The 21,531-nt window shown below is 40.4% G+C and overlaps 1 protein-coding gene across 1 annotated transcript in view; it reads right to left on the reverse strand.

The window, feature by feature from the left end:
• Positions 1-21,531, reverse strand: part of LOC124556380 (gamma-aminobutyric acid type B receptor subunit 2) — a 328,860-nt gene that overhangs the window by 200,667 nt on the left and 106,662 nt on the right. Inside the window, exons 4-9 of the mRNA XM_047130343.1 lie at positions 20,105-20,338; positions 17,305-17,365; positions 15,337-15,571; positions 11,117-11,357; positions 10,778-10,900; positions 3,641-3,751 (exon numbers count right to left, since the gene is read on the reverse strand). Coding sequence (XP_046986299.1) covers positions 3,641-3,751; positions 10,778-10,900; positions 11,117-11,357; positions 15,337-15,571; positions 17,305-17,365; positions 20,105-20,338 — 1,005 coding nt within the window. The remainder of the gene's footprint in view (positions 1-3,640; positions 3,752-10,777; positions 10,901-11,116; positions 11,358-15,336; positions 15,572-17,304; positions 17,366-20,104; positions 20,339-21,531) is intronic.

Below are 21,531 nucleotides of genomic sequence, written 5' to 3' on the forward strand. Positions count from 1 at the left end.
ACGTCACTAGCCCCTTACTTAACTCGCACGTATCGCGAATCTCTCTACCAGCGCAAAGTCCCAAGCGACATCTACATAGCGATGTGCATGCCTACTCTGCCGTTCACACTGAAGAGCATGTCAGAGGGTTCTTCAAACCACCTTCAAACTATTTCTCTATCGTTCCACTCTAAAACTGCGTGGAAAAGTGAACAGTTCAGGTTTTCTGTAGGAGCTTTGATTTCTCTTATTGTATTCCTTCCTGCGTAGGCTAGCGACAATAAAATGATCAAGAGAAGAAATTAGTGACTGAAATTTCATGAAAAGATTTCGCCGGAACTAGAAACGACTTTGTTTTAATGTTTAACACCCGAGCTCGCTTATCATATCCGTGACTTTCTCCCCTATTTCGCGATAATACAAAACGAGCTGCTTCCTTTGGACTTTTTCGACGTCTTCCGTCAATCCTGTCTGGTAAGGATCCTATGCACCCCATCTTGCTCTAGCAGAGGACGGACAGGCGTAGTGTAGACAGACTCTTTAGTATGGGCCCGCAAAATAATAGACGAATATCCTTAACATCGGTTTGCTGCAGAATTCTTGAACATATTCTCAGTTCGAATTTAAGAATTCTTGAGACGGAAAAGCTTCTGTCCACAAGTCACCACGGTTTTAGAAATCATCGCTCGTACGAAACTCAGATTGCCCTTTTCTCACATGATATCGTGCGAGGTATGGGTGAAGCCCAACAGGCAAATTTCATATTTCTAGATATTCGGCAAGCGTTTGACACGCTATCCCACTGCCAAGGAACGAATATACAGAATATGTTCCCAGATATGTGTGTGGCTTGAGGAATTATGAAGTAACAGAATGCAGTAGGTTTTCCTCGACAATGAATATTCATCAGAGACAAGGGTATCGTCAGGAGTGCACCGGCGAGTGTGATAGGACGGCTATTATTTTCTATTTACATAAATAATTTGGCGGACAAGGAGGACAGCAATATGTGGTTGTTTGCTGATGGCCGGCCGGAGTGGCCGAGCGGTTACAGGCGCTACAGTCTGGAACCGCACGACCGCTACGGTCGCAGGTTCGAATCCTGCCTCGGGCATGGATGTGTGTTATGTCCTTAGGTTAGTTAGGTTTAAGTAGTTCTAAGTTCTAGGGGACTTATGACCACAGCAGTTGAGTCCCATAGTGCTCAGAGCCATTTTTTTTTTGTTTGCTGATGATGCTGTGGTGTACGGGAAGGAGTCGGAAGTGACTGACTGCAGGATGATACAAGATGACTTAGGCAAAGTTTCTACGAGGCTCACTCCAAAAGAAATGCACACTATTTTTGTAAAAATACAGTTTTCATTCTGCATGTGTGAAAGTTTTACAGTGTGTAGATACATCCTTCCCGCTTGTTTTCAAACTTAGTTCAACCTGTTCCAGTGAGTGGCTCCGTCACAGCATGTCTTCAAGATGGCTGATACACTTGACGTTCGTCAGAAGCAACGTGCTGTCAAAGAATTCCTGTGCTGTGAAAACGAGACAGTGGGAAACATCCACAAGAGGTTGAAAAAGATGTGTGGAGATGCTGCTGTCGATCGCAGTACAGTTAATCGGTGGGAAAGCAGGTTACGTGATGAAAGCGGGCACGGCAATATTGAGGATTGTCCTCGCAGCGGCAGGCCTCGTACTGCACACACTCCAGACAATGTGCACAGAGTTAACGAATTGGTGACTGCTGACAGACGCATCACAGTGAACGAATTGTCACGCTAGTTGGGATTTGGGAAGGAAGTGTTTCCAGAATACTGAAAGTGTTGTCGTTAAAAAAGGTTTGTGCCAGGTGGGTTCCCAGGATGTTGACAGTGGCTCACAAAGATACAAGAAAAATGGTATGCAGCGAACTTTTGGAACAGTACGAAAATGGTGGAGATGAATGCCTTGGAAGAATTGTGACAGGTGATGAAACATGGCTCCATCATTTTTCACCAGAGACAAAGAAGCAATCAGTGGAGTGGCATCATACAAATTCACCCAAGAAAAAAAATTCAAAACACACCTTCTGCTACGGTGTTTATCGATTCCGAAGGACTCTTGCTTAAGGACATCATGCCAAGTGGAACCACCATAAATTCTGATGCAAACTTCAAGCTCGACTGAGTCGTGTTCGACCACATCGGCAAAAGCCGGATGTTTTGCTGTTGCACGACAATGCACGGCCACATGTCAGTCAAAAAACCATGGAAGCCATCACAAAACTCGGATTGACAACACTGAAACACCCGACTTACAGTCCTGACCTGGCTCCATGTGACTATCAACTCTTTGGGAAACTGAAAGGGTCTCTTCGTGAATCAAGGTTTGAAGATGATGACTCTCTTGTGCACGCTGCCAAACAGTGGCTCCAACAGGTTGGTCCAGAATTTTACCGTGCGGGTATACACGCGCTGGTTCCAAGATGGCGTAAGGCAGTTGAGAGGGATGGAAATTATGTGGAGAAATGAAAATATTGTTCCTAAAGGATGTGTCTACACACTGTAAAACTTTCAAACATGTAGAATAAAAGATGGATTTAAAAAAAAATAGTGTGCATTTCTTTTGGAATGACCCTCGTAGTTGCTGTGATGAATGGCAGCTTGGCCTAAGTGCAGAAAAATCTAAGCTAATGCGGATAAGTAATAAAAACAATCCCGTAATGTTCGAACAGAGCATTAGAAGTGTGCTGCTTGACACAATCACGTCGATTAAATATCTAGGCGGAACGTTGCAGAGCGATATGGTTTGGAACGAGCATTTAAGTACGGCGGTAGGAAAGGCGAATGATTGACTTCGGTTTCTGGGAGAGGTTTGGGAAAGTGTGGTTCATCTGCAAAGGCGACCGCGTATTGAACGCTAGTGTGATCCATACTTGAGTACTGCTCGAGTGTTTGGGATCCGCACCAGGTCGGATTTCAGGAAGACATCGAAGTAATTCTGCGGCGTGCTGTTACATTTGTTACCGATACATTCGATCAGCACGCAAGTATTACTGAGATGCTCCGTGAACTCAAATGGGAATCCCTGGAGCCCTGGGGGGAAGATGACGTCTCTTACGCGAAACGCTATTAAAAAAAAAATAATAGAAAACCAGCACTTTCAGTTGACTGCAGAACGATTCTACTGCCGCCAACGAACATTTCGCGTAAGGATCACAAATACAAGAGAATTAGGGCTAGAACGGAAGCAGACAGACAATCGTTTTTGCCTCGCCATATTTACGAGTGGAATAGGAAAGGTAGTGACTAGTGGTGGTACAAGGCCGCTTGCGGATTATGTATGTAGATGTAGACGTGGTATAGAGGACGCTACGAGGAATTATAAATATAATATTTATTGGAATGGATACCGTGTTACTGGAATTCTGTACAGACAAAGTGATGGGCAAGTACTTATTCACAAGCTCGACAGGTCGTCTGCATCCTGACATCAGTGGATGACGGAGGAAAACGGAAGCACAGGGCGACCCTTCACTCTAGAAACGCACATGACTATATTAGCCTCATAGTTCCATTAACACTGGGAACAATGAATTTCATGGAATTGAAACTGTTTCGCTTGTGATTAAAGTAATAACTTAGAACAACAACAACAACGAGTATTTCAATGAAGTTTTAAGTGTACTTACCATTAGAAGACCTTTGTAAGCGTAAATCGAGCCAACGAAAACCGTCATTCTTTCGCTCTGACAATATTCGTTTTCCGGAACTATAAGTATATCTTCACTCGACGGGTGCGGCTGCGAATCAAGAAAACAATATGGTTAGTCAAAGTGTACTTTATACTACTTCAACGATACTATCATTTTTGGCTCCACACCTATTGACAAAACTGCGCACAGAAACGTACTGTCATCTGAAATAAAAGTACACCAATAAAAACAACTTACATGGTATTTATGATCCTTATACTCAATGAGCGTATAATAATCGGGAAACATCGGTTGAAAAGGCCATTACATTGCAGTCGTCCGTGTAAATATGCAGCGAACTCACTCTGGCCAATTTTTTGTATCAACTAGTAACGTTTTTCAACGAGGTCGTTTTGTAGTAATTGGGGAACATGCTTAGATTCCAGCAAATTTACCACTTCTTGGGTCATTCGGGTTACAGAGTGCAACGACAGAGTGAGTGGTTTCAGTATACTGGAACACACTCAGAATAAAGGAACAGAGGTCGTCGCGTTCACCAACTAAAGACGTTTAGTGACGTTGTTAAGCAGCTGCATTGACCAGCGCAATATCGCAACTTTCTGTGCAACATGATGTGTCCCCCAAGAGTTCGTTAGGCATAATCTATCAACAGTGATAGATTTTTCGCTCTTCTCTACTGAGAAATTGGTATGACTGTATGCATAATGGTTTTGACCAGCGTTAAGTGACGAAGCTTCATGGTGTTTGGGCGCAGATGGTAACCTAAAATCGGTACTGATACACCCTGGGAATAGCGAAAACCAGAGGCTCACTGAGGGACATCTTAACTGCGAGAACGGGTGATGTTATGGTATGGCGTATGATCTTTCAAGATATCAGATTGCCTCTGGATATAATACAAGGGACAATTGATAATTCAGTGATGAGTCCAGGAAATCTGGATTCTATAATATTTAGTCCCAAAACATGAAAAAATAGAGACCCATACAGTAACATGTTAATACCTACACTTATACAGATTTATTTATTTATTGACGATGTACGTAAAGCAAACAACAGTATTTCATTTGTTTGTAATAAGTATTTTGCTATAATTTTATTTAAAAATTGTTTTCAGAGAAATACTTTCCAGCTAATTTACTAATTACTACAACACTATTGACTAACTAAATTTATCTACGCACCATGTTAACTACTTAGTAACGAAAGACTAGGTCCTTTCTTTAGTAAATACTGTCACACAAAGCGACAAACTTTACTCAGTTCACAGAGAGGTTGTACACACTACGTCCCTGACTAAGGTAACTGACGACTACGGCAACAGGAAGAGCATCGGGCCGCAAAGTTGAATAAAAGAAATTGCCAAATTTCGAACACAGTAGAGGTCATCCTAGATGGCATTAATGCTCACGAAAAGAAGAAATGCCCCGACTCTCTAAAGTGATGTGTATGGAGGACGGAAGGAAAGAAGAAAACTTATGATATAACATTCCACCGATGACGAACATATTAGGCTAATAAAGAAGGAAGGTTAGGGCTTAACGTCCCATCGACGGCAGGATCATTAGAGATGAAGGACAAACTCATATTGTGGAAGGAACTCGACCATGACTTTTCTAAGAAACCATCTCACAATTTGTCTTAAACAATTTAGGAAATTACAGAAAATCTAAATTAGGATACATGGATGTGGCTTCGAAATGCCACACTTCCGAATACGAGTTCAGTGTCTGACCACTATACTGCCTCGCTCATTGAGATTATTAAATACGAAGCGCAGCCTCAGATTTAGAAAGGACAGGGAAGGAAATCGATCCTGATCTTTTCAATGTAACCATCCTGGTGTTCACCGTAATAGATATACGGAAAACACGGGAAACTAAAATCTGGGTGGCTGGACGGAATTCGGACCACGAATCTCACAAAAACAAATAAAATCACTTTACTGCATTAACTCTCTCAGTCTGAAGTGTACAAGCCAGTCATCACATTTGTGTGTCAACTACTATATTACTGCTGTATTGTGACACACTGTCCATTGGCAACTCAAGCACGTCCGCCGGGTCGAGTCCTAAAGGAAAGACTACTACGGGAAACCACATGTAAACATTCCCGAATGACAACAACAGTGACAACGGTTTGTTTTCGTGTACAACTCTGGTGGACACTGCAAAGACGAGCGGCGTCTGATAAATATACAGACGACATTTTGTATCGTCACTAGAGGCACGCCGATCACTGCACTACTTGCTTTTGCGTTGTCACGTGCCAGCAAGTGGGTAAAACAATATCCGTCCGCTGGAGCAGTTTTTAGGCAGCTACCGAGCCTTGGAGCCAGCAGTTCCAGCCGCCACACCATCCTGCAAGTTAGGCTTCTGTAAACCACTACAAACAGCCAGCCCTCGACTCCGTGACTCCACCCCTCCGACATTGGCCCGCCGTTGATTATGGACATCAGGACGTGGTACTGTTGGTTTGTTTATGATTTTAGTAGTTTGTGTCCAAAGATTGCCGTCCACGACTAGGTCTGCGTGAATCTAGACTTCTGCTATTAAGCACTCTGCAATGACTGAAGTCTGTCGCGAAAATATTTACTTCAGCTGTTACTGTAGTAGACACGAACTCTCAGAGACAATTATTCAGTATCAGTTATCGATGAAGAAGATCACTTACTTGTGTTCAGCTAATTTGCTGCACCCGTAGATGTTAGTTGTGAATAATTAATTTTATGTTCATTAAAATAGCTTATGGTTTTATCTCTACCCGGGAATCTTCTCTGGTGATATGAACACCCGTCCGATCACCACAGTTACCGAGGACGTCCTTTGCAGTTTCGTTAAAGGCAGTCAGTGGCTAAACGATCCGTCGAGAGGCGACGGAACTTTTTTTATGATGTTGTCACTGATGCGCAAAGCAGTGTACGGAGGCTTTATTGAGTAATTGGTAACGGCATTCACATGTCCTTCTGTGAGCTTCAGGGAAGCTTGATGTATCTGACTGTGTGGTAACGACAGTGAATTTCGATGGAGGTCGTGCGATACTCTATAACTGGTTTTCTTGGCTTGATCTGGGAGAGCCTATGAAAATATTTTAGAAAATAAGACATTTGTCACACTATGTTAAAATTGTAGAATCGAACCTTTTGTACATCAGCCTGATAATCCTTCTTTCCAAGAAAGATATATCTGCAAGGGGGTTCGAAGAAATCAACTAGGTTTGCTAAACTGGTCTGCTAAAACCCACGACGTAAACCACACTGTGAAACTGTGGATTGATCTGGAGCGTCGGTTACGTGTCATTTCAGATTGGTAGGAAACCTGTCTGCAACAATTCATCACCCATGCGGAATAATGGAAACAAATTCTGCCAACAGAACTTAGCTGAAAGCCTTTCCTGAAGAACAAAACTGTAATAGTAGCGTAAGAAGTCCTCCTAACTTTTAGTTGCACATCTGACGTATTTAAGACGTACGTTGATTGATGACGTGCAACTTGTTGACCTCGTACACACAGGATGTAACAGAATGATGTTTTAAAATTGTAGGAGACTGTAGGGGATGAAATTTGGAACTTCTGATAAAAGGAACCTATAGCTGGAAATGTGAAATAAAGTTTCTACAGCACTATGCACTCGGTAGGTTAAATGTAACACCACACCAGACTGCTATAGTTTGGAAAACTTTTATTGAAAAAGCGGGAAGAGTCCTATCAAATACTATAAACGGAATCAGTGGCTACTCTACTTTCGAATAAATATTCAATGTGACGACGACCAACATCGTTACAAAATGTTCAATGACGAAACAAGTTTTGTCTGATCCTTTAGAAGATTCTGCGCTCCCCTCTGATTGTATCAAATGCCGTAAAGATGCGCTCAATAAGCTCAGTTACTGATCGTACTGGTGCTGAGTACACGAGGGACTTTAGGCAACATCAGGGGTAAAAGTCATGAGGGATGAGTTCAGGGGAGTGTACTGTCCAAGGTACTGGTAAGATGTGTGGTCCAGTTAGGTGATCTCCAAGACTTCCAGCTGAAATATTCGCTGGGAATCTCACCTGGTAACTTCTCGTACTTGGGATGTCTGGCTGCTCTAATTGGAATTCACGGTGCGATTTTCACTCATGAGAAATCGAATTAGACACATCTACTATGTAGCATGCGGCATCCTCTTACGCCCTGACGATTGTGGCGACGCAAGTTACCTTTAATTCCACGAGACGAGGAACGAGTCGAGGAGCCAGCTTATCGACTCAGGTACAGTCGTTTATTTAGCGGAGCTTGCTCAAAATCGAGTCCAAGGCAAGCACAAATCTCTTGATGATGCTACGCTAAGGATAACACGCACACCCATGCCGGCGGGAGGACTTGAACCTCCGAGGGCAGGGGGGGGAGGGGGTGGGGGGGGGGGAGGGGGGAGCCGCGCGAACCGTTGCATGGCGCCCTAGACCACACGGCGATTCTGTGATCGATGGGGTGGTGTACTGTCTTGTTTAAGGTGCAGATCGCTGGTGGGGTGCTGTTGGCGAACCGACAGTAGTACGTTATAAGGCGGAGGGATTCTGTATCGTTTGTGGGTGGGAGACAATGGTAGACGTACCAGGGACCCCATTTAATGACCCCAAGTTGGCAGTTGATGGCTGGAGTTCTGACATATTATCTGCGTATCCAGAAATGCTGGCAACTGATGTGTTATGCATGGGGGTGATATCAACCTGTACCGCATCAAAAACGGCACTGAAGCGTTGAAACTGGTAGCGACATAATAAAATAAAATCATAAGGACGGCTGTAGGTGTTTTTGTTAGTCACGATAGTAAACGGCTGTCGTCCCAGAGACCTCCTGCTAAAAGGATGGACATACAAAAACTGTTGTAACTGGTCCTTCATGCCCTCGATAGTGGCACTGGGATGGAGTCGACGTCCGAATTGATTCCACGCATATTCTATCGGGGACGTAACTTGAGATCTTGCAGGCCATGGCAGTACCTCAGCTTCAGGCAAACTGATCATAACGACATGTGCCATGTGTGGACGAGCATTGTCCTATTGAAAGAATAGCACCACGATACTGTCTTATGAGAGCTAACACATTAGGACGCAGGATGTCGGTGATGTACCGCTGTGTGGTCACAGTTCCATCAGTCATTTCTCGGCGTGACGTGAAGTTTTACCTGATGGCTCCCCTCACCGTGTGCCAAAAGTAACACAGATATGCCTCTCCACAATATTGGAAGGCTGAGACCTCTCTCCAGGCCACAGCCATAGTGGCCGACGATGGTCCTCCAGTGTAGTACAGGATTCATGTCTGAATACAATACGACAGCATTCATCAGCAGTGCATGCTTCCCGGCTACAGCCGTTTGTGTTGTGGTGGTACCACACTCTACGTGTGCGTCGGTAATTCCCTATTCCGACTGTTGCTAGTCTTCGACCAGTAGTGTGGTATGACTCACAATGTTACAGGGAGGTATCGGAAGACAGATGCAGATGTGAAGGGGTTACGATGTGCGTGGCGCACAATACGGCGGTCCGACCTTGTGGTGGTCGGTGGTGATCAACCGAAAACTTGACGCCCAATATGCCTGCTCTCACGTTCCCATACAGCCCTACTTCGGGCCACTGCCAGATCAAAGCTCTACAAATCTAGATACTGTACGACTCCAACAGGCGGCAAAATTGAGACCCACAATGAAGTCCCTTCCAAACACTGTCATGTGCTGATAACGGCCGGCCAGAGTGGCCGAGCGGTTCTAGGCGCTACAGTCGGGAACCTGCGACCGCTATGGTCGCAGGTTCGGATCCTGCCTCGGGCATGGATGTGTGTGATGTCCTCAGGTTAGTTAGGTGTAAGTAGTTCTAACTTCTAGGGGACTGATGACCTCAGCATTTAAGTCCCATAGTGGTCAGAGGCATTTGAACCATTTTGCTGATAACGCTGTCTCACTCGAGTACACGTCATCCACATATTCTTCACAGAGATCACTCAACATCTAACGCTGTTCTCTCCCGTTGTATACCCTACCAGATGTGCTAACAAAACTAAACACTAAAGTGTGTTCGTTCTACCTGTCACAGAGGATTGCAAGTCTAACCATTTACATACGGACGATGATGTGTACAGTGTAGGAAATTACGTTGACATCCTACCATATTTTATGGGTGCTTAAGTTTATTTTGTCAGGCAGTGTATAATCTCAGATACTACTGATCATATTAACGGTGTATGTCATATATAACACCAATGAATGTTAGAATGTTTGGGATCCTCGTCAAGTCGTCCTGAAGAAGCGAGTGAAGAAATTGCTTGTAGTATTATAAGCGGTCTGTTTTAGCAGGTTGACATCTCGAAAGTGGCTTGCGATTACGAATCCCACTTCCGGCATGAACATAGATTACAAATGTGTCATTACTGCATGTGTGCTGTGTGTTCTGTGTATGTGTGAAGGTTTTAACCGAACTGATAAAGAAAATGAATTGAATCCGTTAAAATTTGTATATGTTCCGTTGTTAAAATAGGTAAAAAAAGCTGACCGAAATCCCAAAAATTAATCGATTGGCTGGATGGCCAGGAAGTCAAATACTAATTATGAATGTTTTAATTCCATTCGAAAGTATTGTGCAAAAGATCGAAGGATGTAAATGTAAATTTCGTTTCTCATGAAACGCTACGGGATGTATTTTGAGAACTAGTACTCATATCTCAGGAAGAACAGTCAAACATCCACGAATATTCCTCATAAGTATCACAAAGACAAGATAAGTGAGATTTGTGTGCGTAGTAGGCGTACATGAATCATCCCCCCCCCCCCCCCCCCCCCCCTCCACACACCTCTCTCTTTGGGCTACTTAAAGAGATAAAAAGCAACTACTAATAATTTTGCTAAGTACTCTCCGCGGTTCACTGTACAATGTCTTAAGGAAGATACTTGAAGATACGTTTTTTAATGATAGCTTTTGAAAATTTACAGAACCATGGAGACAAAGATTAACAACGATAGAAGTTGAGTCTTACATTTATAGATAATGTACTGATGTACTAATATTTTTGAAATTATATCTCATGTTGTGAAAATTAATTTTATTTCCCTGTAGTGATTTCTGAGTTGACACTTACATACGGCTCCATTGTCTTGGTTTCCCTGTAGAATGGGTCAGTCACCTGCCAAGTCGTCATTATTGCCAGGTCGATAACAAGGAGAACACCAACTACCATGAAGAGCTGATAGTCCTTAATAACCTGTAAGGAGAATCGACCAGACATTTATGTAATTTGTAGATTGCATGGTTCTAATATAATAATGAACACAGGTTGCACTGTAAAGTCTAATTGTTTATAAAATCCAACGTAAGACACTGAGTGCTAGTTGAACTAAGTAAGCTCCATCAAAGGCGATATTAATATAGTTAACACTGTATTTAAAAATTATGCTAAAGTGTAGAAATTTTGATTTACCTTCTTGTTGAGCTTCACGTCAGTAAATATTGAATGGACCCTCCAGGTCTTAGAAAACATGGATCCAAATGCCAGTGAAAAACCAGCCATGAGAAGCCACGCTCTCGCTGTACAAATGTATGGAAAAGATTCAACACTGGTTAAGGTGGAGTCCAGTCCCAAAAATATGACACTGCTGTACGTTAACATACATCCAATTATAATCAGGTTGTTTAGATATGGACTCGACATCTTTATATACCTGTTAAAGCAAGGTAAATAGATGAATAAATGGAAATTGTGAAGCGTAGCCTGGCTACTACATTATATGCTGTAATATAATATGGTCTTAAATTTGTAGCTGGATACTGGAGAGAAATGGAGACATGGGAACATTTTGAGGTATACGGCAAATGCAGAAGTTACACATTGTCCAACTAATCACTTGTAATTAATTTATATCTCTATGTAAATAAAACAGGGGCAAATAATTTTCTTCATGGATAGTTTGCACATGACATGCTGTCAGAAAACCGACGTCAATGAGCTAGCGATGTAATTTCAAGGTGAGTGTCAAAACCAAACGAACCAGATTGTAAATATTGTATTTCTTAGGCCTACAGCAGTTTAAATTATTACAAATGTGATATTGTACTTTACAGAAATAAAAATTTGACCCACAGAAGACGACACACTGGTGTCGAAACATGTCTGGGTAAATATAAAAATAAACTAATTGTGTTTGCATAAGGCTGATTTCCAAAACAACCCAGTTTTCAAATCACAAACACGGAAGCACGAAAAGATGAACTTCAAACCTTAGTAAAATGAGTAAGAGTTAATTTAATACGCAATGAAATTTCCTGCAAGTGGACACCTTTTTATTTTGAGAAAAAACGGAAAGAATTGTAGAATAAACAGATTAGACAAAAGGAAATTAGAAGCTGACTGAGGAAAGAACTGAGGATGACGTTTTGAAAACACGATCGCTTATAAAGATTGCAAACCCAATAGAAATGCACAACCAATATGAAACTCATAAATATTCTGAACAGAGTAATGGAACGAAATGCTGATATTGTGTACTTGTGCATATACGTTGGAGGCAGTTGTGCACAAAGTAGCTAACAATGCAGGAATAAGCAGTAACTTCAGCTCTTGAACGAATTTATTAAACTTAGACTATTGGAAATTTTCATAAGATTAAGACTGTGAAGCTATAGATATTTGTAATTTTTATGTCTGAATTGCAAAGAAATAATCCTCCTGTCATACATACTGATAACTACTGGAGGCATGACGCCTAGTTTTCATCCTATGTTGCAGACTTAAGCCAATGTTTGAAATTTTACCAAAATTTCCTGCAAACTGGTCAAGAACAGCGTCCTTCGACAATCAGAAACGGATCTTAAATTTCAGGTCGGGAATACAAGATTTATGTAGAGAGATCGCTGGGAAAGCAAACGTGATGAACGCCATGAATGCAGTTTGAACTTTCTACTCGTCACATGTTTTTAATAATCAAAAAGTTTTCAATACTCTGTAGAGTATACACCATTGCTGAACAAGGAAACTATGGCTGGGGTAAATTAGTTGCTGCCATCTCTGTGGAAAATGTCTGTCATTTTGAGGCTTTTATTTACGAATTTGGTAGCCAGTTATTTACTCGTGATGGTTATGTACCATTCGCACTTAGAAACTAGCTGCTTTAATTTCATACTAAAAATTAACGACAGAAAAAGACATAGATTGATAAGCTGGATATCAAGTAATCTAAAGTAATGTTGATTCTATTACGTACAAAATAGTGTTTCAAGTAGGTATGTAGCGTCATCACGGCAACGAGGATAGGACACAATGTATATTTTATGGGTTTAAGCATGATGGACGAAGGCTATATACGTGGAAGTAACCTGGAGATACTGGAACGTTTCAGACTGATTATATAATGGTAAGACAGAAATTTAGGAACCAGATTTTAAACTGTAATACATTTCCAGGGGGAGGGACAATTTATCGGTTATGAACTGTAGTTTAGAACTGAAGAAATTGTAAAAAGGTAGGAAATTAAGGAGACAGGACGTGGATAATTTGAAAGAACCAGTGGTTGCTGAGAGTTGCAGAGCATTGGACAACGTTGGACTGAAAGAGGAGAAAGAATACATTAGAAGACGAATGGGTAGCTTTGAAAGATGAAATAATGACGGCAGCAGAGGATCAAATAGGTAAAAAAACAAGGCCTAATAGAAATACTTTGATGTCACCGGAGATATTGCATTTAAATGGTGAAAGGAGAAAATGTAAAAATGCAGCAAATTAAGCAGGCAAAAATAAATATAGACGTCTAAGAATGAGATTGATAGAAAGTGCCAAAAGGCAAAGGCGGAATGACTAGACGACAGTTGCAAGTCTATAGAAACACATATAACTGGGAGAAAGATAGATACCGTTTATAGGAAAATTGAAGAGGCCTTCGGAGAAAAGAGAAGCAGATGTACGAATATCAAGAGCTCAGATGAAAAACTAAGCAAAGAAGGGAAAGTGCAAAGGTGGAAGGAATATATAAAGAGTTTGTACAAGGGAAATGAATTTGAAGGCAATATTATAACACGGGAACAAGACGTAGATGACGATGAGATATGATAATGTAAGCAGAGTCTGGCAGGTCACTGAAGGCGCTCCGTAGAAACAAGGCCTCTAGAGTAGACGACATTCCAACAGAACTACTGATATCATTGGGGGAACAGACTATAAGAAAACTATTCCACTTGGAGTGCAAGATGTGTGAGACAGGCAGAATACCGCCAGACTTCAAGAAGATGTAACAATTCCAGTTCCAAAGAAAGCAGGCGCTGATAGATGTGAACGTTACCGAACTATTCGTTTAATAAATCATGGTTACAAATCACTGACACGAATTATTTACAGAAGAATGGAAAACCTGGTAGAAGCCGACCTCGGGGAAGATCAGTTTGGATTTCAGAGAAATTTAGGAACATGTGAGGCAATACTGACTGTACGACTTATCTTAGAAGATAGGTTAAAGAAACGCAAACCCACGCTTATAACATTTGTAGACGTAGGTTAACCTTTTGAGAGTGTTGGCTCGAATACACTCTTTGAAATTCTGAAGGTACCAGAGGTAAAATACAGGGAGCCAAAGGTTATTTACAATTTGTATAGAAACTAGAAGGCAGTTAAACGAAAGCATGAAAGTGAAGAATGGTTGAGTAGGGAGCGAGACGGGTTTGTAGCCTACGCACGGTGGTATTCAAACTGTACATTGGGCAAGCAGTAAAGGAAATCAGAGAAAAATCTGGAGAAGGAGTTACAGTTCAGAGAGAAGAAAAAAAAAATTTTGATGTTTGCTGATACACTGAAATTTTGTGAAGGGGCTTGTAAAGGGCAGTAGAAGGGAATTGACAGTGTCTTCAAAGGAAGTTATAACATGAATATTAACAAAAACAAAATAAGAGTAAAGTAATGTAATTGAATTAAATCTGGAGATACTGAGGGAGTTAGATTAAGAAATGAGACAATAAAAGTGTAGATGAAACTTTCTATTTGGGCAGTAAGATAACTTACTACAACCAAAGTAGAGAGGATATAAAATGTTGTCTGGCAATCGCAAGAAAAATGTTTATGAAAAAGAGAAATTTATTAACATCGAATACAGATTTACGTGTTAGGGCGCCTTTTCTGAAGGTATTTGTCTAGAATGTAGTCTTGTATGGAACTGAAACGTGAACGATAAACAATTCAGACAAGAAGAGAATTGAAGCTTTCGAAATATGGCGCTACAGAAGAATGCTGAAGTTTAGATGGATAGATCACGTAAGTAATGAGGAAGTACTGAAAAGAATTGGGGAGAGAAGAAATTTATGGTACTGCTTGACTAAAAGAAGGGAACGGTCGACATGATACATTCTGAGACATCAAGGAACCACCAGCTTAGTATTGGAAGGAAATGGATGGGATTAAAATGGTGGAGGGAGACCAAGAGATGAATGCAATAAGCAGATTCAAATGGATGTAGGTTTCAGTGGCTGGAGATAAAGAGGCTTGCACAGGATTGAGTAGCATGGAGAGCTGCATGAAACCAATCTTCGAACTGAAGATTACAACTATATAACAGCCATATTACTCGATACTAACATGCATTACATAAATCCTGACAGTTTCACATCCTGAAGTAACCAAAAGCATCCAATAATAGTTAACATAATGGAAACTGTACGTACCTCTGATTTCTATATGTGATGTTAATGGCCAGGAATGTAATGGCCATTACTATACCTATGGAGGACGCTGACGCCAGCAGAGAATAGATAGTAATGTTCACATGTGAATGTTCAAAGATCTGAACTGTTCGATCTTTCGGAGGGTACTTGCCATGCCATTTTATTGGATGCCCCCTTGTTAAGTCTAACTGTTCTGTGACGCCATTGAACTCACCAACTTTTACTTCTGATCCATCTGAAAAATAAATAAAATAACTTTTTTCTCCGTGGGGACGATAAAGCAACCACATGCGTTCTCCTACATTTTATTTTTTGTAATGGGTCTCCAGTTATATAATGATAAATTTTTGTTAATATCCAGTGCATAACAGCGAGTTATTGGTTAGCCTAGCAGCCGTCGTAACTCATTAACTGGTTTCGGGATTGACATAGAGGTTAACGAGGTAGAAAAATCAGAAAAGACATGACAGTTATTTTTATCAAACAGTCTTAAAAGCTAAGTAACTATTGTCATGAGCTTAGTCTTCGTTATGTTAATCAGACTGCACATTATCTATTATGTTATTCTTTTTCCTGGTCTTTATCCTGCATCTTCAGAGGATAACCATGTTAATGATTGAATTTGGCAGTGTTAGCAGTAGATGGTGACTGCATGTCCCTCCTGTAACTGCCCCTTTCTCGCCTCTCCCCAACCCTCTCCCCACGATCGGAATTTGTGTACTCCAATTGTCTGCATCTATATGTATGTCATGTGAAAGTGTGCAAATGCTTTCTAAATGTTTGTGAATCGTTTAATTCAGGCAAAACTTGCGTACCAATTCAGTATTCACCTATTTGTATGTAATAAACAGGCTAGAAGCTACATACAGGCTGGCCACCACACTGGCCTTCATTGTTAATCCGTTGGGCAGTTTCGACCTGGGCCAGGCGCACCTAACCGAAACCTGCTAGTGGTGTGCTAATGCATGCAACTCTTCAGGTTGGTTAACATTTCCTAGTATGTGTGAGACAGTTAGTTAAATAATTATTAATCAAGGGCTAATTCAAAAGTAATGAATGAATGTTATTTGTACATTACTGAGGGAATAAAATGAGAGGTGGAAAATAACTGTACTTCACTCTGATAACAGTGAACAAAAGAAAATGACTATGTCAATGGACCACTTTCATAATAATTATGATGGATGATACATATATTAGAAACTGGAAGTTATGGGTATACTTTTATAAAAATATCCTATATTGGACTTTTCAATGCTTAAAACTTCGAAATATGGAAAAATATGTTGTCTCACTATAATACTAACCGAAATCTGTTTCAACATTATTACACAATTGTCTTATTTAAAGCTTATATGTTCATTACAACTCTACAAATGACATAATCGTAATTATCATTATAATGTACTCTAATGCTGAATTGCTTATGAAGCAGGTCAAGACCCCATTAGAAATTAATATGACGAGGGCAACTCTTATTCTGAGTTGCATTTGGGACGAGTGAAGAGCATGGGAACAATATAGACAGAAAGAGAAGATGTTCCTTAAAAATATTATTACATATTTTGGTTTAGTGTATAAGTCTAGAACAATGTTCTGTTAAAACTAATTTAGTATCCTGGCCAGACTGACGAAAGACATACTGCATATGGATATTGGCGCATAAAAATGAGAGTAGTGTGATAAATAGCAGCCTAAAACGAAACCACAATATTGCGAAAACTTATTTGTAAATGTACACAGTAAGGTAACACAAAAATGAATTTAACACTATATTTTAATCAAACTTCGCTTGTCAGATACCTTAAGCCAACATTTCACAGTATTAACTCTCCACACCAAACTTATTTCACTTAATAATTTAACTACAGGAGATAAAAACATTTAAGAGCAAAAATGATAAATTAAGCACCCCATAAAGTTATTAATCAGAGATATGTAAGATGTATAGTTCATTGATGAACTTACTTTGAAATTGTTTGAGCAATATATTGGCTTTCCTTTCGTTGTGATAGAATCTGACAGGTCCCTGCAAAATAAAATGAAACTTCCAGTAAGGAAAACCACTTTAGAGGCTGATATGAACATTCTGTGTGAGTATGAATGAAACACATATTTTACAATATATGTATAGTAAATCATCCAGTGCAGTTCATGGTGTTCTGCCACATGCAACACTGTAAAGTCTCTCAGGCAATTTATCAATCATAGATACTCTTTGAAATGTGCAATATATAAGCCTTAGAATAATGTATTTGAATCAAAGGTACTTTTTTGGTCTTATATTATTTTCAGTCATATAATTGTTGTTATAAGTGATATTTTAACATCTGTTCTTCAATATATTAATCTAACACACCAAAAATAGATAAGAATAGTCTATTATTTCTCTTTAATTCATCTTCATATTCATGACTTGAAAGAGTTTCCAAAATCTTGTTATACAGAAATAGCTAAGGGCGGTCGTAAAAAACCGATTTGCTGCCATATTCCTATCATGTGTATCCTTGTCATCAGTGGACAGTACCTTTTCTTTATTATCATTATTATTACTGTTATTGTTGTTATTATTACTATTTCCTCCCTCCTTTCCCCATGTGCGTCGATTAATGTATTCATTATTTGTGTGACAATTTGTTCTCAGATATTTAATGGTGATTTTGGTATATTTTGTAATTACTCCTTCACAATTCGTTTGAGAGTTCGTCTTTTATTTCTTACAAACATATCTAATTTTCTACCTTTCAAGAGCAGTCCCCGTTTCATTAACTTAATAAATATTACCAATGTCACTTTATGTTCCTCTCTGTCTCCCAAACACTTATATGCAGAAGTTATCCTCTTGCTAAAATGGTACTACTTATAGGAATAGAGGTTAAGGGCCTGTTTGTGATAATTCTGAATAACAGTTAATAAATTATGAGAGTCAGTTATGTTCAAAGACTGTCATATACCTTTCTCTTTAGACTTAGAAAATTATTTCAAACTGTCAAAACTCTGGATAATTAGTCCACGGCCTCTGCAACTATCACAAGCAATGTAAGTATCTATTTTTCCAAAATCGTATTTCAACAATCACTCCTGTACAAAATTGCCAAATAAGAAATACTGCGTGAGCTAACTGGACTGTTCAGTGTTTCCGATAAAGCATTAAATTCTTCTATACTTCTCACAGTAGAAATCATGAGGTCAGACCACTATGTGACATGAGTAAGAAAAAAATTGTACCTTGAGAACATTTCTTGCTACTATAATTTCCGGTAAGGAGAAATTCAGATTCAGTTGTAACATAAAACTGATGAAATTGCCACTCTCCACATGATACAATCATTATTGTGAAGGAAACCGATAAAGAATCCATGGGAAAATAGTAAATGATGTTTTTGTTAAGGATATTGACAGGTTTTGCACAAAATGACTAGCTTCACACTGCGAAAAAGAACGACAGTCCAACCAATTTTCTTCCAACAAAAGAATACCCATCTGCTATCAATGATAAACAATGTGGGAAGTTCCAAGTTTTTGGTTGTGCATATTAATGAAAGCTTAAATTGAAAAAAATAAATCATTTGGTGGCTTGCTAAAACAATTAGGTTCAGCTTCTTTTGCCATAAGAATAATTGTCAAATGTAGGGTAATAAAAAACAGGGAGTTAACATGTTTTGCATATTTTCATTCACTAATGTCTTGAGGGATAATATTTTGGGGTGACTACTCACTTAGGCTAAAAGCATTCATTGCTACAAAGTAAGTAGCTAGAGTTATATGTGAAGTTAACATACGTACATCTTGCAGGCTCTGTTTAAACAGTTCGGAATATTAACGACAGCCTTACAGAACATTTATCCACTCTAGAAATTGGTTATTAACAATCCATTGCAGTCTAAGAATAATAAAGACATTCACCAGTACAGTATTAGGAGGACAGATGGCCTGCACTTTCCTCTAGGGAATTTAACTTTGGTACACAAAGGAGTGCAATACTCAGCTTTGAAACTCTTTGATAATCTGCCCTAGGAAATGGAATATCTGGCGAACAGCAGAATTGTTTTCAAATATAAATTAATGTTGTTTCTCGTTAACAACCTATTTTGTACTATAGAAGAATCCTTGAACAGAAATAATTAGTCATAAGAAACCCATGTCACCAGTCTTCTTTCTTCCCTCACCGCTTATGGGTCCTCTAATCATTTTTGAAGTACGCTCTTTATGATTACTGCTGCCAAATCCCACAGTCCAAATACACAATTATTACCATATTATCATCATCATGATCTTCATAATGGTTATTCCCTAACTTTAACCTAACTGATAGCTTATATCACTTACACATTTTCATAGTGTAATTTTAGTCTTATACACAACATTTGAAAGCACCCAGTATTGTACTATACTTACATTGTTGTTGGTTTTGTGTTAATCAACATCTGATTGCATATTTTATGTTAGCAAAGGTTTTATAAGGTGTCTGATTAGTGTCATAAAGGGCTCATGGCCCTAATTTGACTAGGCAAAGCAAATGGATGAATAAGTAAATGAATGGGAAAGTATATTTACATTTCTGTGACAGACATAAAATATCCAACAGAATCTTGCGAAGGAAGGCACTGTGTTGTATAGCTTAATTTCGTTTTGAGTTTGGCATTAATTCTGTTTGTTTTAAAACAAAGAAGCTGGCGACAAAATTAGCCTAAAGTGCGCCTGAATAGAGAGCTTGTAATCGCGGTCAGAAACTCTTATTGCTAGTGGATAAATGTTGTGGACTAACGGTAACGCCTTCGAAGCTGGTGTTGCGAAGAGCTTCGAGGAAGAGCTGCTCCCAGAGTGGGTCTCGGTAACGGAAGTCGACAACGGTCTGGTTCTTGCGGAAGTGCCGGATGCGGTGAGCTACGTGCTGGATGGCTAGCGCCACCGCCCACACCCCGTCGTACGTGTAGCCGTGGAAGCGAGAGTACTCGTTGCCTCGCCGAGAGTCGTACTCCAGCTGGTACTCTTCCGCTGTCTGTTAAAAAAAAAAAAAAAAAAAAAAAAAAAGCAAAAAAGCAAAGACATCTCGCTTGTTTCCGCCAGCATGGTTTCTGTAACACCGTTGCAATAAAAAAAGTCATAATTATAAGTTAGACATCGTTCTCAAATGTTGTTTATTCAGTGAAGTCCAGACGCATTTATTACTGTGATAAATGTGTGTATTACAAAATTCAAACTGCCGTCTGCTTCACATCTCCTGTGCAGCAAGCTACGTAAATTTAAGTTATTGGCTGTGTTTTTCTTACTTGTCACTTCTTTTTCCGTGTGTTTTTGCTTTTAGTAAGCTTTAATTTTCGAGTACCAGTAACAATGTTTGTTTTGAATACAGTCCAGAAACAGTTAGTGCTTATTTTCATTGTTTCCAACAATAAGTGTGTAGTAACCACAGTTTAGTCAACTATCAGTCGCCTTTAGCGAATTAGCAGTCTAGTTAAAAGTTGATTACTTAACTCTCTACAGTAAATTGTTGATCTCTTAGGATGGATAGGATGTGTGACTGCTGTGTACGGACGCAGGAGGAGCTGTCCACTGTTCGCGAACAGCTGAACGTGTTGATGGCCGCGGTCAGCCGTCTTCAGGCTGCTGCCTCGGAGTGTAGCGGCAGTGGGGAGTCTGGTGCGTCGCATGGTACACCCCAGGTGTTACATGCTTCACCCACGGTCCCTGCTGTCGAGACATCTTCGCGGGTACCGGGCGCGTTTGTGCCACCCTCTCCCCAAGGGGAGTGGCGGGTTCAACGGCGTTCGCGTCGCACGAGGCGGAGGGTCAGTGTGGAGGCTGGCCGTGTGGCGTCGCCCGCTCTGCCTGTGAGTGGACATGTGGCCGCTCCTTCAACAAGGTCCGAGCAGGCACACGGGGGGAGGGGTTTATTAGTTATTGGGAGCTCCAACGTTAGGCGGGTGATGGAGCCCCTTAGGGAAATAGCGGAAAGGTCGGGGAAGAAGGTCAGTGTTTATTCTGTTTGCCTGCCGGGGGGTCTCATCCGAGATGTGGAGGAGGCCCTGCCGGCGGCGATAGAGAGCACTGAGTGCCCGACTGCAAATTGTTGCTCATGTCGGCACCAATGACTCCTGCCGTCTGGGTTCAGAGATCATCCTCAGTTCGTACAGGCGGTTGGCGGAATTGGTGAAGGCGGAAAGCCTCGCTCGCGGGGTGGAATCAGAGCTA

Source organism: Schistocerca americana, chromosome X, assembly GCF_021461395.2.
Source record: "Schistocerca americana isolate TAMUIC-IGC-003095 chromosome X, iqSchAmer2.1, whole genome shotgun sequence".
In the NCBI taxonomy this organism is placed as follows: domain Eukaryota; kingdom Metazoa; phylum Arthropoda; class Insecta; order Orthoptera; family Acrididae; genus Schistocerca; species Schistocerca americana.